The following is a 17,911-nucleotide window of genomic DNA, read 5'->3' on the forward strand; positions in this document are numbered from 1 at the left end:
TTAAATTGAGAGGCTGTTGTAAGAAGGCAATGGTAAATCCAAATTCTGTTGTTAGATGTTGTGGTTATTTTAGGATTTAATTGTAAGGTACGACAAATTGTAAATAAGGTACATACAAATTATTGATGCTTATCCTGATTTGATATTCACCGTTCATGTTGAAGTCATCTGTCTCTTCACAATAGCTACACAGCTGTTGTAGCCATTATTGCCTTACAAAGACTATAAGGATATCAGGCCGTAGACATTTGCTGCTGCTGTTCCTCTGTCGTGCTGTTGGAGCTGTAATCTTCAACAAAACCTCAAGAATGTGCACGTATATGTTAACACCAGCTTTTATGAACAAATCGTTAAGTATTCAGGATTAACTCAAGCACTGCCCATACTTTAAATCCTGTAATTTCAGCTGCTCCACACTAAAATGCTCTTAAGCCAGCAGAAATCTTAACGAGAGAAGGTGTTTCCGTAGACGAATTTTATTTTGGAGCCTCTGCATGGACACTCCACTCATGTCGCTGTGCTCATCTAGTGGACATATTAAATGCTGATGGTTTTGTGCTTCAATGACCTGAATATAAATGAGGATAAGTGGTTCATGGAGACATTAGACAAAGGTGAAAAGGTTGTTTTTCATGAAACATTCACTTTTTTAAGCCCCTTGTCAGACAGCAATAGTGGTATTTTGCAATAGACCTTGTCATGGAAAATTCTGGATTCTAAGTAATTGATCAAATTTCCAGTACATCTCACTCATATGGATCCTGCTACTGTCTGATGCTGCACATATTTAATCAACTCAGCTCAACTCCTAAATACATTTGAAAGCAGCAAACTAAACCTGGATTGGTAAGCCTCTTCAGTCTTCATCGCAGTAACATTTTATTTTTTTTGAACATTCTCTGGGATGCTTATTGACCCATATTGGTGCCGAAATGTGAAAAAGCCTGCCCTAAATCACTTAACACAACAGAGTATGTTGCTTGTGCGTGCCTTTCCATCAAGGGCATACTCTTCAGACTTGTGCCATGTTGGATATAATACAAAAATGCTACTAGCTGTCACTTTGTAACATATCTGTTGTGACTTTTACGGAAGACTGAATTTGGTGTTCATTCAGACAGGAAATCGAAACATTCAGATGCCGTCAGACTAAATAAAAGGAGTGAAGTAAAGGGAAATAACGTGAATCTTACAGGATAGTGATGCTACAAACATACGATGGTCTGACAATGAACTCTTCCTTAAACATTTATAGCAGTAGAATAAAACACATGCTTTTATTTTTGGTACTGTGAGCACCTTTTGTTGATTGTACTGACATGCTTTTACTGAAGTTTTGGATGCAGATTACTCTCAGGGAGTGTTAATAATCCTCAGAACAGGTAGTTAATGTGTTAGCCACATGGCACTACAGGTAAAATATTGAAATGCCACCTTTTTAGGTCGTGGCATGATGAAAATCTAACCTGAGTGGAAAATCACACGTCTAAAATCTATCAAAGGTTGTCCGTTTGTGTTGCATATAGTAATGAGCGTGTGTGTTTTGTTTAGCAAAACTTGTAAAACTTTTGAGTTAGTAATTTTTCTTCTGAGCGCATTTCTCCTCGATAATAATAATAGCAATAATAAATGTTATCTGAAACTTTAAATTGCACACAATGGCTGTTATGACACCACAAACTTGGCTAATTAAGACCAAGACATTGTATCCAAAAATAGATGGTCTCTTTACAACCTTCTGCTGCATTTAATGGCTTTAAGTCGATGGCGAAGATCCTTTTCTTCTACCAAGGGAACAGACCTGAAGGGGGTTTAATTAAAGTGTGTGTGTTAACAAGGCATTGTGAAAGTATAAGGAAGTGAAATACTCGCAGCTGAATTTTGTAATTACATCTTCCAGGGGAGGTGGGAGGTCTGTGATTAATTAATGCAGTCTTTTGTCTTGTTAAAAGTCCGATCAGCCTGTGATAATTACTGCTAAAATAATAATGTAATGCAGGAACACTCATTAGTTTGGACATTCTTAGTCTGCTCAACATTGCTTCAGAAGCTTTAATACCAGAGACGGTTGTTCTCCTGTGTGTAACTACTTTATATTGAGATGTATTTGCCACTAGAAACGGCTTAACAATGAGTTCTGGTAGTTGTAAAGTAAATGATTTAAGGTGTTTCTTGGACTTTTCTACCTTTCAGGAAACCAGCAGGAAGTGGAAATGACTAAATAAAGCAGCTTTTGTAGCATTAAGCCACAGGAACATTATCAAAGGGAACAGTTGAAGCTGACATCTGTGACATTTCTTCACATTTTCATCGACAGGTTGATGGAGTGTGGGTGTCGATTAGCTCCCTTCATCTTTACATGGGAATCAGAAATTAACCTGGTTCCCTCAGATATGATATTGCAAGGACTGTGGTGATGATAACACTTTGAGTGTGAAAGTGTTAGATGGTGATGGATGATGGTGATGAGTTTTATAATCTTGCTCTTATTTTATCAGAACTCTTGGAAGACTGTTTCTTCTTTATTGTCTGTTTGTGATTGTGTGTTTTAAAGGACAACTGATGATTTCTGTCCCACTTTCAGTCAAATGTATTTAGTCTTAATATATACATATATATATATATATACATATATATATATATATATATATATATATATATATTTTTTTTTTTTTTTTTTTTTTTTTTACCATTTCTGCCCATTCTCTCTGTTTAGTTGAATGTAACATATAGTATGAAACTTGTTTATTTTTATTTTTCCATTTTGCTTCCAGGGAGCCAACAACATCCAGGTACGGAGGGCTGTGAAAGACACACTCTCCAATCCACAGTCTCCCCAGCCGTCTCCTTACAGCTCCCCAAAATCACAACACAAGACCCAGCAGAGCTTCCTGCCCCCGGGCTGGGAGATGAGAATAGCCCCGAATGGACGGCCTTTCTTCATCGACCACAACAGCAGAGCCACCACCTGGGTGAGCGAGCAAACTGTGCGAACAGTCTGGTGTATTAAATGCTGCTTTTTCAATGATTTTTATAAAAACATGAATGAAGAAAAACACATTGTATTAATTTATGTATGAGATTATGTGCATTATTTGACATTTTGACTAATCCAGTATTGAGATGTCTAGGGCAGTGGTTAGTGTTGGTCTAACAGAATCTTTTACTGACATCTGGTGGTGTGAAAGTCAATTTCACTCGCTTCAGACAAAATGAACATCGAGATGATGAAGATGAGCGTTTGTGCTCTTCATCTGCTTTTCTTACCTTCACTATCTCCACTAGTTTGGTGGTCACAACCTGCTCTGTTGTTGTAGCTTCCCTCCTCTTCAGCTCCTGTTCCCTCTTTGTGAGGAGGTGCAGGGTGTTCAGACGAGCTTTGATACAAGCCTTGCATTTTTGTGTGAACCTCTTGAGGAGCTCGTCTTTCTGACGGAACTCCCCTAGGAGCCGACAAACCTCCTGGTTATCCAGGAGGACCGTCTGCTCTCTCAGAGACTTGTTTTCCTGTTTGAGAGTTTTGACCTCCTGGATGGCCTTGAAGAGGTCGTCCCTCAGCCCATCAGCAGCTGGATTCAGAGGAGCTGGGTGGTCGGCTCCCTGTTTGAAGGATTAAGAGCTGTGATTACAAAGAATGTACCGTTATTGGTGCTAATGTCTGTTGCATTGAATTTGGTGGAGTTAGAGCTTTAGTTTAGTAGCCTCAGTGCTTGCCCACTCATTGTTTGTTGAGGCTTTATTTACGTTCTTATTTACAGTTTTGATTAGGTGAAAATGTCCTTTTTTGAGGATTTCAAGTCTTTCTTTGAACTAATGATGGTGACAAAAAGATTTTTTTGTTTCAAAACTCCCAAGAGTCTTTAATCCATAGAGCCTCGGGTGGCTCACTTTGGTCTGACAGCTGTGGAGGTGTTACCGGCTGAATTTGAGGATGATTAAATGTTTGCTGTGTCTAAGCATTAATCCATTTTCAGTGTTTGCAAGTCCCCCACTGCTGAGAAAATTTGTTTTTCTTATCATGTCATTTGTAAGTTTTATTATGCACAAATTTCTCTGCTTACTTTAAATCTGAATCTAAGGTACATGAAGGAGCAGGGTGTTTGATGTGACGTAAAAACCTGTTACTCAGTTCATCCCTGTTTGGTACCATTAATTCTAACTGACAAGTTCCTGGAAAATCCTTTCTTGAAATTGGTGGGGAGCCTGTATATTTTCAGTTGTGTCTTTGTGTGTATTTGTTTTCTTCTTATTATTTGTTCTCTGTCTCTTCCTGCCCTCTTAATTTGACAACTAGGAGGACCCCAGATTGAAATATCCAGTCCATATGAGGAATAAGAACTCAATGGAGCCCGGCGAACTCGGTCCTCTTCCTGTAAGTACAGTCACAATTAGACCAACTAGATATTTAACCTTTGGCCCAAAAAGCACACTTATAAAAACCTCATGAATCACATTAACTGCTTAGCTTTGTTCACTCACCATCGTCACTATATATTCTGTTTGTGGTGTGTATAACAAACTCATTCCTGTAGATCGCTATAACCGTGTAATCTGTTTGCGTAGCTAAGATATGAATAAGAAGCAGCAGTTATTTGTCTCGCTGCACCATGAGTGACTTGTCATGTTGTGTTCACAGCTCAGCTTAGTTAGCTTGACTCAGTGGTGCACTTATGTTTAGATTTAGGTATGTAAATAACCTTTGCTTTGTAGTCAAAAGATGAGATCATGTTCATACTGTGTTAGATTTCTTTCTTTATTTGGCCTGTTGAAGATGAAGGGCCTGCAGGCAGTTACAACTCAGAGTCTGGGGTCTGTGATCATCCTTAACTAGAATTTGAATACTAAATCAACAAAGACAAATTCCAAACAAGTGGGCCAAACAGGTAGATGTTTAACAATCAAAGCCTTAAGGGTTTGTACATCTCACAGGCTTGTGTGGTGTGTGTGCATGTGTGTGTGTTCTTTCTCTCCCTCTTTCTCTTTTCTCTCCGTTCTGATGGATCTAATGTATGCTACTTCTTCTACACCTGGCCATGTCTGTTTGGCAGAACCTACCAGAGGAGGTTGGTTGGTGCCTCCCTCCCTCTGCCTGCCTACCTACCTGTCTGGTCCAGTCTGGTCTGGTTAAATGCCTGCAGACAGCCTTGCGTTTTTGTTTATTTCTCTCTCTCTCTCTTCTTTTTTTCAAATCCTCTCTCTTTCTATCTTTCCTCTTTCTCTCTCATGACCGGCATGGATGGACTGTACCTCTCCCTTCCTTTCAGTTGAACAGTATTTTACCCCACTTCCTCTCTCTGTGTGCGTCCTCCCCGCACCGCCACCACCACCCCTTCTGGTAACAATTAACATTTGGAGCTCCCCACCATTCTCCTGGGATTCCTCAGACTGCTTCATGTCTGTGTACCTGTGCCAGCGCCTGAGGCACAGTTAGTCTAGTTGGAGAAGTGTACCAAGGCGATATGCCCCTGGCATTTGTCAGAGAGAGAAGGAGAATGAACAAGAAGGACTGATGGAGGAAATGGGGTGAATAAAGGGCAGAAGGGGGGGCGTGAAACCTGGGAAGGGAGGGAGGTTTGCATAGAAACCAAAGGAGCTGTATGTCAGAGGAAGGAATTGGCTGTATGCTGCATGTGTTATCAGCTTTCCAGTCTGGTCTCCACTCATGCAGCAGCAGCATACTTAGAAACACATACACTGTACTGTTTGGAGCTCCACCCTGTTTTGACAGATTGTCAGACTCTGTCCCTCTCCCCAACCCTTTACTCTCAATCTACTGCAATTTTTTTAATTGCTTGATTGCTGGTGCCGTACGAGTGTGTGTGGCCTGTGACACAGTACTGAGTGCTGACCGTGTCAGTGGTGGTATACTGGTTTGAACTGGTAGTGGTAATTAACCTTCATGTTGTGGTCGTATCCCTGCCTTGCTGCTGTGTCAGGCCTGACTCAAATGGGACAGGAAATCCTTTCATTTCCTTTGTGGTGCTTGATTGAGCTTGCCTCGCCTGCACTCCTGGGATGTCAGTGTTCGGACCATTTTAATGGTCAGTCAAGTTCAATTAAACACGCATTTCAAAAAGGAAAACAATAAATGGATGGATTTAAATAACTATTTGAGCACGGCCTGTTTGATGATGCTGTTTGATTATTTCCTCACCCTGTTTCTCTTCTGCTTCTTTTCTAGCCTGGATGGGAAGAAAGAGTTCACACAGATGGACGCACCTTCTACATCGACCACAGTGAGATGACTTTCTGTCACGTCTATGCTTGTATTTGGTCATGTGTATTTCCTTATCTGCTTCTTATCTTTGTAGCTTTCAGGTTACTTACTGTGTAGCAGATTTTTGTATTGCCACAGTCAGCAAAGCACGTCATTCAGTGCAGTACTGACATAATGTGAAAACGGTGTCAATTATTTGAATAAATATTCAATATAAGAATCTTAAAACCTTTCACTCTATGGACATATATTTATTACTATCATCTTGGATTTTGTGATTAATTGTTAATAAAGGCTTTAACCCTGATTTCATCCTGCGGGTCATAATTGACTCATAATAAAGTTTGAAATGTGAGAAATAAAATGTTAAAATGTTTCTTCAGAACATTCAGAAAAAAATCAACCAAAATCCAACAAATTCGCTGGATTTTGGTTGATTTTTTTTTGTGAAAATAATAGAAGTTTTACTGATATATTTGTCATCACTTTAGATATTTTTAGGATTTGTTTTGAAGATTTTTACTCATTTTTGAAAATATTTGCAAGAATTTTCTTGCCAAATTTAGGGGATTTTTTTAAATAAAGGTTTTACAGCAAACATTTAAGGAATTATTGAAATGTTCTTCCTGAACATTTTGCAAATTTTCAGAGATTTGGGGGATTTTTTTGCAGAATTTTTGAATTCTTTTCAGACAAAGAAACAATATTTTCTGGTGCCTGTAAATGAGGACAACAGGAGGATTAAGCATGATCCAGGTTCTATATAAAGTCAAAAAGTGCCTCTTAAATTCCCAAGAATAATCACAGTGTCCACAGAGATCTGGAGACTACTTTTCTGTCTGACTTTTGTCCAACCTAGAGAGTCTGAAGTGATCTTCTGCTGTTTGTTTCATGCAGATACAAAGAACACGCAGTGGGAGGACCCACGTCTACAGAGTCCAGCTATCACAGGACCCGTGAGTACTTCCCTCTTACTGCCCCACTTGTTCAGAGAGTCTCTGCTACAGCAGCATTACCGCTTTTGACATTGTGTTTCTATCAGTCACACACTGTTATCAGCCTCTGACTTTCTGCACTACAAAGATAAATCACTTTGTCACCGTTGTCGTCGCTAACACGCTAACACCTTTGTGTCATTGTGTGTCAGGGTTCAGATATTGTTTCCATCGCTGCCTACTCAGCTCCTCATGTTACACACTGTGTGGTTTTCTGTGCTTTAATTAGTAATGGAATCACTTACATCATAAGTCAGATAAGTTCATCGTCAGTATTTGACCACTTCTTGACTCCTGTGTGTTGTTTGTGCAGGCTGTTCCCTACTCCAGAGAGTTCAAGCAGAAATACGACTACTTCAGGAAGAAATTAAAGAAACCGGTAAGAACAGATTTGTGTCCTGGTTTTGTGGTTTCTTGTTGGTGCACTTTTGCACAATAGCAGCAAAGATAAATGTGCTCCAAACCTCACAACTTCCCCCTGAAGGAGAATGTAATCTGATTTGCTTCTATTTTGATATTGCTTGATTGCATACTTACACAACTTTCTTTCCGACACTGTGTGAGTTTAATATCTTTGTTGCATATTGAATATTCACTGCAATCATTTCACATTGCAATTAACATTTGGTGCAGTAGGCGCAGAACACCAAGTTACTGTCCCAGGTGTTGTCTTTTAATGTCAGATGAACAGTAGAAGCAGAAATTGAACTAAGAGTCATTTGCACTGTTTTTGGCTTTGACAAACAGCGTCCAGTCTTGTGCTCGAGCATGTTTAAGGTCAGCAAGTATTTGAAACTGTCTTATTACCAGCTGATCAGCAATATGTGAAGCACTAACCTGTGAAAAAGATGTTATAGAGACAAAGTTTGATTGTGGGTAAAAGATCTAAACTGACTTATTTCTAAACAAATGAAAAATATATGTTCGTTTCTGTAAAATCACATAAATTGTCTTGCTTTTTTTTTAAACTAAATTATTACCCCCTGGACTAGAGCTGCAACAAATAATCAATTCATTTTCAGCTATTAAATTCATCAGCCACTATTTTGATTATTGATTGATCAGTTTGACTGATTTTTTTAAGCAAGAAAAATTCACAATTCTCTGATTCCAGGCACTGATATGTAAATATTTTCTTGTTTCTTTACTTCTCTGTAAAAGGAAACTGAATATCTTTGGGTTGGGGAAAAAGCAAGGCATTTGAGGATGTCATGTTAGGCTTTAAGAAACACTGACCGAGGACCAAAGAAGTTATTGATTAATTAATAGAATAATAGACAAATTAATCGATAATGAAAAAAATGTTAATTGCAGCCTTACATTGGGTGTTTCTGCATTTTGTACTATTGCAACTAGCTCTGTCTTTCAACCTTCTCTGTTAATATTGTTTTCTAAACTTTGGAGTGAATATTTTGTAGGAGCACCTCTCTCACTTCCTGGTTCTCTTTAATACGCCCAAATCTTATTTTTTTGTCTTTCTAACAAGCTCTTCTGAAACACTGTTTCATTTTATCTGTTTTTACCTCAGTATTATTTTTTATTTGCAGCAAACTAATTGTTACAAGCTTTGATTTGTGAACTTTTCCAGGCTGACATCCCCAACCGATTTGAGATGAAGCTACACAGGAACAACATCTTTGAAGAGTCGTATCGTCGAATCATGTCCCTGAAGAGGCCAGATGTTCTGAAGGCGCGGCTATGGATCGAGTTTGAATCAGAGAAAGGGTTAGACTACGGCGGTGTGGCCAGAGAGTGGTTCTTCCTCTTATCTAAGGAGATGTTCAATCCTTACTACGGCCTTTTCGAGTATTCTGCCACGTAAGTCTGCTTATTTGTGTGCTTCCTTTGCATTTACAGAGCTGCTTTTGACAGAACTTCTTACAGGAATTGAAGCGGCGCTACAAAGGACATGATGTTAACGGAACCAAAGCATGGAAACATTTTCCACAAAGTGCAGCGTGGGGCAGTGCCGTCGCGTTGATTACCCGAGAGACTCGTGAAAGTTTCCTTTTACTTTGATTAACTTTTCCTCTTATTCAAAAAGCCATCCTGAAACAAGCATTTCCCACAAACAGTATAACTCAAGATAATGAAAAGTGTCACGTTTTCTTCCTTTTCTTGGCGCCATCGTCAATAAATGATAATAAAATCTCTCAGATTTTTTTTTTGTTATGGAGGACAAAGGTAACAGAAATAAATAAACAGTGCTGCTGAAAACCAAAAGAAATTAAACTGTGAACTATTAATAAAAAGTATGGTTAAAGTATTAAAATTAACTTCATTGTGATTATTCATCACAGCAGCTTTTTGTTTAGTTTTAACATCATCAGCAGCTACAGTTAAAAAGCTGATCTTAAAGTTGTCTATCTTGAAATGTGGGGAAAAAAAACTCAAAAATGTTACTCTTAACCTTATTTTAAAATTGCAGAGCAGTTAATTACGCCAACATTAAAACAAGCTACAAACAGCACTGGTGTACTGAAGGAATTAGCTGGTTAAGGATTGTATTCCCTGTATGGGCCATCTGATCTTGGAACAATCAAACTCTAATATAAATTTTAGGCTTCAGGTACATAAAAACAGCTACTTACAGTCTTTCAGGCCTGTCCATTTGTCTCCCACAATGCAGGCAGACTGGGATCCATGTATGTATGTGTGTGTGTGTGTGTGTGTGAGATCCTCATTACCGATGTGGTAAAAGAAATGCAGACAGTGATTCATTTAAGTTTCAATAAAACAGGTAAAACACTGATGTAGAGAGGCCTGTTTTACAATTAAAAAAACCCAAAAGTTGATTTTCAGCCATACTATGGTCTTCTGAGCCACAGCTACTACATAACATAAAGGCTGTAAGTAACTACACCCCTGTCAAAAGTCTTAGGACACTTTCTCATTCAAATAAAGTAGAACCTGTCCTACAACTTTTGACAGGGGGTATATCTACCAAATTTGGTACACATATGCAGCACATCAGGCTGAACAAAAAAGTCAGTGACAGCCACATTCCAAACCCAACAGGAAGTGAGCTATTTTGCGTTGAATGTCAGATTTTGCCCATTTCTCTTTTTTTTTTCTACCGCGAACTCCTCTTGGGGGGAAACTCTTAATTCACCTCAAATTCGGCCAGTACATACAGGAGGCCTTAATGATCCAAAGTTATTAAAATCTTTTTCCAAAGTCAAAGGGCATGTCCGTGGCAGCCTCTGGAATTTTGATCCTTCGCCATGAAATTTCAAAGGCTGTGTAAATGCCCTGAACATGCTCCAATCCACCTGAAACTTTACATGTATGATCAGAGTCCTGCCCTGATCACATCCATATGATGAAATACACCCCCTGTCAGAAGTTGTAGGACAGGTTCTGCTTTATTTGAATGAGACAGTGTCCTAAAACTTTTGATGGGGTGTAACTTAACACAAACTAGTGTCATAATTCCAAAATAACCACTTGACAGGGTCTGTAATAGATGTAACAGTCTCTCTGTAACACTTGATTAAGTCCAGGGCTGCAGAGTTTTGAAAAGACATGACATTATGATATTTTGTTCTTCTACAGTATAAACCAGCTTAGTAAATGCAGCATGAGCATAATTTATCAACTCAGCCTGGTTCTTCAACCTGTAGTGATGTTCCCTGCTCTATTCCCGTGTCTGTCCAGGGATAACTACACACTCCAAATCAATCCCAACTCTGGCCTGTGCAATGAGGACCACCTCTCTTACTTCAAGTTCATCGGACGTGTTGCAGGAATGGCCGTGTTTCATGGAAAACTACTGGATGGTACGCAGCTTCATTCTGAAGGCTCTCTTTGATGATATAAATATATTTGATATCATGTTATTTGTAAAAACGGTAACATTTTGAAGCTTTTTCCACACACGTTAATGTCTTCTGTCATTTCTCAGGATTTTTCATTCGGCCATTCTACAAGATGATGCTGGGAAAACAGATTTCTCTTAAAGACATGGAGTCTGTGGTAAGATCTCACTCCTACTAATTTATTAACTGGTTGTTAAAAAAAATTTCTGCAGTTCCGAGCTGCTCGGTTTGCTGCTCGGGAATAGATGGAGGGATCATTAGCTTTGCTGAGTAGTTGCAGTCAGCATGTACCAGAGGATTTATTGTTGAACTGGAATAGTTCTGCACTTATAAAATTTCAACAAAGCCAAGAGTGAAACCCTTAAAGCTCACGAATGGTAAAATAATAAGTCACTGATGTTCTTTGTGTTTGATGTCTAACCCTGCAGGACAGCGAATACTACAATTCACTGAAGTGGATTCTGGAGAACGATCCCACTGAGCTGGACCTGAGGTTTTGTATCGATGAGGACAACTTTGGACAGGTGTGCAGGACAACAGTCAGCCATTTTTAATCAGTTAAAACCACTATTTTAATTCCCGTAAGTATCAGCAGTAACCTGAAGGTGATGTTATGTGTTTTTTGAATTGTTCAGACGTACCAGGTCGACCTGAAGCCCAGCGGCTCAGACATGGTGGTCACCAACGAGAACAAGAAGGAATACATAGAGTGAGTGGTTGTCCTCTTCATCCTTTGGCTTTCTAGATAATATTTTAACCATTATTATAAATCTTTAAGCTATAAAATATCGAGAAATTTGACAGTTTTAATACACATGTCAATATTCTTTTCGTCTGTCAGCCTGGTCATCCAGTGGAGGTTTGTCAATCGGGTCCAGAAGCAGATGAACGCCTTCCTGGAGGTATTTATGTGTAGTAATACAGTTTCCACATGGGGGCAATGTGAGCACAGACTTTGAACTGTTAGTATAAGAGTAAAATTCAACCTCTGCATCTGAACTTAACCCTACATTACAGACATCTTGAATACTGAATGAAATGCTTTGTTTCTTTCATTCTGATTATGTTCTAATAATTCCTTTTGTTTGATTTTCAGGGCTTCACTGAGCTCATTCTTATAGATCTGATCAAGATCTTTGATGAAAACGAACTGGAGGTATGGATACCTGACTGGTAGAGCTGAAGCATACACAGACAGTTACCCAGACATGGATTAAGCTTAGTGCGAGACCAAAAAGGGCTAACAACCAACATAAAAAGTCTTTAGTCTTAATACATGTCTGGGAAACTAAGCCTCATTTAATTAGTGAATAACAAAATGATTCTGCAGCAGTTTTTAAATTAGTTTTTAAGCAAAATACAGAACACAAATTGTGTTTTTAGCCTCTCAAATGAGAATATTTGGTCTTTTTCTTGGACTTCTGTGATTATAATTTAGATATCAATGCACCTTTAACCCTTTTTCCACTGATTCAAAGACCAGTTCATTATCAAAACTTTAATTACTGGCCTCATTTAAACAAAAACAGTTGTCAGTCTTACCATTACTAAGAGCTATCATTTTATTATTTTGGTATTTAATATATGCGGTACTGTCTGAGATGAAATGTGGCTGTAAAAGCTTTCTTTCTGTGCAGCTGCTCATGTGTGGTCTGGGTGACGTCGACGTCAACGACTGGAGACAACACACTGTTTACAAGAACGGCTACTGTCCCAACCACCCTGTTATACAGTGGTTCTGGAAGGTACGCGTGGACTTTTCGTTTTTACAAAAGGCCGATTTCTGTCGTCTTTCCCTCCGTCCAGCCCGTCACAGGCTTGCCGACCTCGCTTTTGAAGATCAAAGTCTGTTTGGAAGAACAAGCTTGTTTGCTGTGATGAAAGCGCTAAAGTAGTACCTGCCCCCTGGTTATCATCTGCCTTCACTTGAGCGTTATCACACACGTCAAATACACTCAGGCAGCACACACACACACACACACACACACACACACACACACACACACACACGTGCTAATCTGTGCATGTATACACACTTACAGACACAGACAGTGTCATGTCATTTGATTAAGTGAACTGGCTCCAACAGCTACTGTTTGAAAACTTTTACTCACCAAACACCCAGTGGTTGGATCACAAAAGCTGACTTGCTTTGAATAATTTGCATTGCAGTTGAGCTACTGGGATAAAATCAGTTTTAAATAAACATCTCATGGTGTTGGTTTGATAAATGAACTGAGTAAATGATGGTAACTGTTTGACCTTTCCTCTCTCGTTGTAGGTCGTCCTGTTGATGGATGCTGAAAAGAGAATTCGACTCCTCCAGTTTGTAACGGGAACATCCCGAGTGCCCATGAACGGCTTTGCTGAGCTTTATGGTACGTGACCTCAGCAGACAGTCGATTCCTACCAGCAGCGTTCATATCAGTTTGGCCTGGACTTGATGTAACAGTGACACAAAAACAGTTGCCTAACAAAAAGATGAGTCAACAGTGTCGCTGTTCCGGGAATTGAATTACAGTCATTGTACACATCCAGGAAGAATTTGGGACTGCTGAAAGCTTTAATCCATCTTTAGCTATAGAATATATATTAAAAAACCTTTCTGTCAAAATTTGGTTGCATTTTTTCTTTCTGCATAGCAACCATGTGAAAATAAAGAGACTGTTTTTCTGTGTTTGCTGTTGAGTTACACCCGAGGCTTCAAACGATTAGAAAAAGTAATTCTAAATAGACTTCATCACCCAAGATCACAAGCAATGACTGCATCTGTTGAACTGAACAAAGGGTTGAATTTGTTTTAACACAAGCATGTCTACATCATCTCAACAGTGGTGTATTAATCAGTGTTCTTTCCTTTGTGCCAGGTTCTAATGGTCCTCAGCTGTTCACGATCGAGCAGTGGGGAACACCGGATAAGTTACCAAGAGCTCACACATGGTATGTCACTGCTTCATGCATACACACAGAACAAAGCCGAGGCACGATAGATTCTTTAGCAGCCCCTAACATGCAAATGCTGAGAAGGTGTGATGTTTGTCATGAACAGCGTCTAGTTTAGTGTGGTATCATGCCAATATTTACTCATTAGCACTTAACACACAAGTACAGCTGAGGCTGATGGGGAAGCCAGTGGATTTTCAGGTAATGAACCATAAATCAAATGTTCTCACACAGACGGACTGATCACTGCAGCGTTTGAGAACGAACTGGCTAAACCTCATCATTCTGCTATAGCCAGAATAAATGACGTGGCATTTTTGTGTTTCTTTAAACCAATCACAGTCGTTTTTTTGCGATGCTAAGCCAGAATACAGAGACACTGTTCCTGCGAAACGGTGATGGGGGAATTGTTTTGGTTGAACATTGCAATTATCGCCACAAATCATCTATTCGGGTTTAGCGCCAGCCGATCAGTACGTCATTTCATACTGCATTTCTATTGGTTAGTTAGTGGTCGTCGGTCGCAGCAGCAGCCACACTCTGAGACGATCACACCAAATTTGTGACACTGTCAAAAATTTTCAATTCTCTCAAGATTGTTATCTTTCATCTGGGATGGCTAAACATCACAGTATGTAGAGGCCTTAAGGCACATTTACTCCGAATTGAGAATCCAGCTGGTTACACACTGACACTTCCATCTACAGACCCAGCACACAAGAACCAGGTGGTGTCAAGTGTTTTTTTTTACTGCTACCATTTTTGTAAATTTGTTAATGTTGTATTATTCTTCCCAGTTTCAATCGCTTGGATCTGCCCACCTATGAATCCTTTGAGGACCTGAGAGAGAAACTTCTCATGGCTGTAGAGAACGCGCAAGGCTTCGAAGGCGTCGACTAAAACCACAGGCCCTCGACTGCGTCCAACCTATCCGATGAGAAAACAAAACTAAACGCCACAGGGATGTCAAACCAGCTGCTGTAGCAGTTCTGTGCAAGCATGTTGTACTGTAATGCCTGACCGTGAGCCACCTTCCACAGCACGGTGGTTTGAGACTGTACAGCGACTTGTCGAGCCAATATGCCTACGTCTTTATATCTTTTCAGTGTGGTAGGTCACTCTTTAAAGGTGCTGGGGAAAGAAAGGAAGCGTTGCACTCTTTGAATGCTGAAATCTATTATCCATAGGCATGAGCAATGAATGATGGGAGCTGGCCCCTGATCCACTGTTTCTTTCCCCTCTACCCTTGTCCTGTGAAAATCTACAGTGCTGGAAAACACCAATGCATTTCAATAGCTCCTTTATGTACACTATAGCACAGTATTTGAGCGCCCTTCAGTGGAAGGGGTCTTAGCATGGCCTTAATCTGGCTCCTTCATGCACTATTTCTCTAAGAAACTGCAATGGCACTATGATCACAACTGTCAAATCCTTAGACCAACACCAGATTACCTTAGGAATGCTAGCCAATCACATTTCAGGAAATCGGCCACACCCCTCCGTAGAGCCTTGTCTGTGTCGTGTGATCAGATATCGCCGCTGCAGCCTTTTGTAGAATAAGGTTTTCTTTTTTAGCCACTGGTAAGGATTAGAAGAATGGGAGGCAGGGGACGAAATGATCCCCACAGGTGATTTTTTTTCTTTTTTTTTTATATAATTTTTGTCATCAAAGAACAGATTTTCTTTTTATCATTGGTATAATTCTTGCAGGAAGTGCTCTCAGTGTATTTGTACTGATGAACAATGTTCTTTACTATTTTGACGACTATATATGACATGGTGTGTGAAGTGCAAATTTGGCTCGTCTGGGACATGATTAATCCATATCATTTGTTACGGTGATAGCAAATGTGTTGAGAAAAACTGTTGTTTTTTTTTATTGTAGTGCTTTGAAAGCAGCATGAAACTGTACCTTGTGTTTGCTTGGACTACATATTAATTTGGACGTGTAATCGGTCTGGAGGTCGGGGTGGGGAAAACTAAAACTTGGGGTAGTTTCTCTGAGACGTCATGATTATATTAATATTCTCATGCCTGTTGCTGTTCATAATGCTGTAAATTGTTCTTGGAAAAACAACCAACCTTTTAAGTTCTTTCATGATATATAAATATATGTATGTATTACATTTAACAGAAGTATTACTGATCAACAACACTAAAATGAAGCTGTGTGTGCGCGCGGGTGTCTGAGAGAAAAGCTGTGATTGCCACTGAATATAAAGCAGCACGTTTCTTACAAAGAAAAAAATGTGTTTTTCTTTTTTATGTTCTTGTTTCTCTCTCCTTTTTCTAACACCGTTGAACCTAAAGGGCACTTTATAGATCACTCTGAGGTCATGTCGCCTGTTGTATGTCTTCTGTCGTTTACTTGAATGTGATTCTTTTTTTTGTTTTGTTTTCCATTCTGAGCACTTTCTCGGTGCAATAAATAAATAGTCTGTAAATCTGGGCTGCTGCTAAAGTAGACAAAGTTGACAGAAGTGAAGCTGAGACTTCATGTCCTTTTAGTCTTCTCTGTTCTCTCTCTTCTTTTGACCCCTGTCTCCATGTTTTCCTCCCTTGTGTTTCTTCCCTGCTGTAATCCCACCACTCAAACTAACTCAGTACAGATTAGTCTTTTTTTTTTTTAGAGGGTTTTCTTTTTTAATGAACGAGGGGGAAATTTTCATTTTTGTTAAAGATTCCACCACTTTCTGCAACTCTTTGTGGTTCATTTAACTTCAGTCAAATAAAATTGAAACTTCTCAGAATGTGTTGTTTTGTTGATTGTGACTGGACGTTCCTCTTATATAAAGTAGAATCGAATTTGTGAGATTAAACAAAATCAAAGGACTGGATGCTGGTAAAGAATCATTTTAGGTGTCAGAACTGTATTCAAGTAGAGTATTTAACCGACCTGTTGTCTTAATTTACAGGCACCAAAATATATTGTTTCCTTGTCTGAAAAAAATATCCAAAAATTCAGCAAAAAAATTCCCCAAATTGAAATATCTGTAAAAAGCGTAACTTCAAGACAAATTCCACTGTACCACTAAAATTTAAGTAATCATGGCAAGTAAGTTACATGAAAGGCCTAAAACACAAATCATGAAAACAAAAGAAAATGATCAATTATCACTTTTTATGAATTTGCTAAATAATCTATACAACTTAAGATAATTAAAATCTATGCATTTTGACTGTAGAACACACGCCTTTATTTTATCTTTTAACCCTCTTGTTGTCCTCATTTACAGGCACCAAAAAATATTGTTTCCTTGTCCAAAAAAAAATTCAGCAAAAAAAATTCCACAAATTTGCAAAACCTTCAGGAAGAAAATTCCAATAATTCCTTAAAAGATTTGTTTTTTAAAAAAATGCCCCGAATACAAGAAAATTCTTGTAAATATTTTCAAAAAATGAGTAAAAATCTTCCAAAATATCCTAAAAATATTTAAAGTGATTACATACATATCAGTAAAACTTATATTTTCTTTAGCAACATTCACAAAAAATCAACCAAAATCCTTGTTTGTTTTTTTTTTTTTTTTGTCAATGTTCTTAAGAAGCATATTTAGCATTTCTTTTTTCCACCAAAAAATGTTTTTAAAAAATCCGAAAATGTGGATATCGGAACTTTCACTTTGAAAATATATGTATTTTTTCCACATTTTCAAACTTTATAACAGCTCAATTTTGACCAGCAGGACAACACGAGGGTTAACATGTGGAAATTCATTACTCTACCATTAAACTGACAGATGATATTAGTCAGTCTACTACTGTAGACAAACTTAACTTAATTCAAATGCAAAGATTTTGTACTTCTTAGGGACTGATTTGCATAAATAATGTAAGATTATATAGATTTTCAAACCTAAAAATCCTCTGATAATTGCATTTCTGTGTATTGAGTACTATAAAGTGTGTCTTTGTGTGCTCTCCACTAAATTTATTTA

General features: G+C 38.6%; 1 protein-coding gene across 5 annotated transcripts in view; it reads left to right on the top strand.

The window, feature by feature from the left end:
• nedd4l (NEDD4 like E3 ubiquitin protein ligase) overlaps nucleotides 1–16,723 on the top strand; it is a 55,279-nt gene extending 38,556 nt beyond the window's left edge. For 3 of the 5 annotated variants that reach the window (XM_022218893.2, XM_051938589.1, XM_051938591.1), the window contains 16 exons: nucleotides 2,775–2,972; nucleotides 4,295–4,372; nucleotides 6,182–6,236; nucleotides 7,115–7,173; nucleotides 7,526–7,591; nucleotides 8,801–9,030; nucleotides 10,870–10,991; nucleotides 11,117–11,187; nucleotides 11,459–11,554; nucleotides 11,666–11,739; nucleotides 11,872–11,932; nucleotides 12,127–12,186; nucleotides 12,668–12,775; nucleotides 13,312–13,408; nucleotides 13,898–13,970; nucleotides 14,771–16,723. In XM_022218893.2, the coding sequence (XP_022074585.1) occupies nucleotides 2,775–2,972; nucleotides 4,295–4,372; nucleotides 6,182–6,236; nucleotides 7,115–7,173; nucleotides 7,526–7,591; nucleotides 8,801–9,030; nucleotides 10,870–10,991; nucleotides 11,117–11,187; nucleotides 11,459–11,554; nucleotides 11,666–11,739; nucleotides 11,872–11,932; nucleotides 12,127–12,186; nucleotides 12,668–12,775; nucleotides 13,312–13,408; nucleotides 13,898–13,970; nucleotides 14,771–14,873 (1,551 nt within the window). In that variant the 3' untranslated portion in view covers nucleotides 14,874–16,723. Of the gene's footprint in view, nucleotides 1–2,774; nucleotides 2,973–4,294; nucleotides 4,373–5,048; nucleotides 5,064–6,181; nucleotides 6,237–7,114; nucleotides 7,174–7,525; nucleotides 7,592–8,800; nucleotides 9,031–10,869; nucleotides 10,992–11,116; nucleotides 11,188–11,458; nucleotides 11,555–11,665; nucleotides 11,740–11,871; nucleotides 11,933–12,126; nucleotides 12,187–12,667; nucleotides 12,776–13,311; nucleotides 13,409–13,897; nucleotides 13,971–14,770 lie in introns of all 5 variants that reach the window. The other 2 variants (XM_051938588.1, XM_051938590.1) reach the window with 1 other exon arrangement.
• Nucleotides 16,724–17,911: the final 1,188 nt, after the last annotated feature.

This window comes from Acanthochromis polyacanthus, chromosome 18, assembly GCF_021347895.1.
Source record: "Acanthochromis polyacanthus isolate Apoly-LR-REF ecotype Palm Island chromosome 18, KAUST_Apoly_ChrSc, whole genome shotgun sequence".
NCBI classification, from domain to species: domain Eukaryota; kingdom Metazoa; phylum Chordata; class Actinopteri; family Pomacentridae; genus Acanthochromis; species Acanthochromis polyacanthus.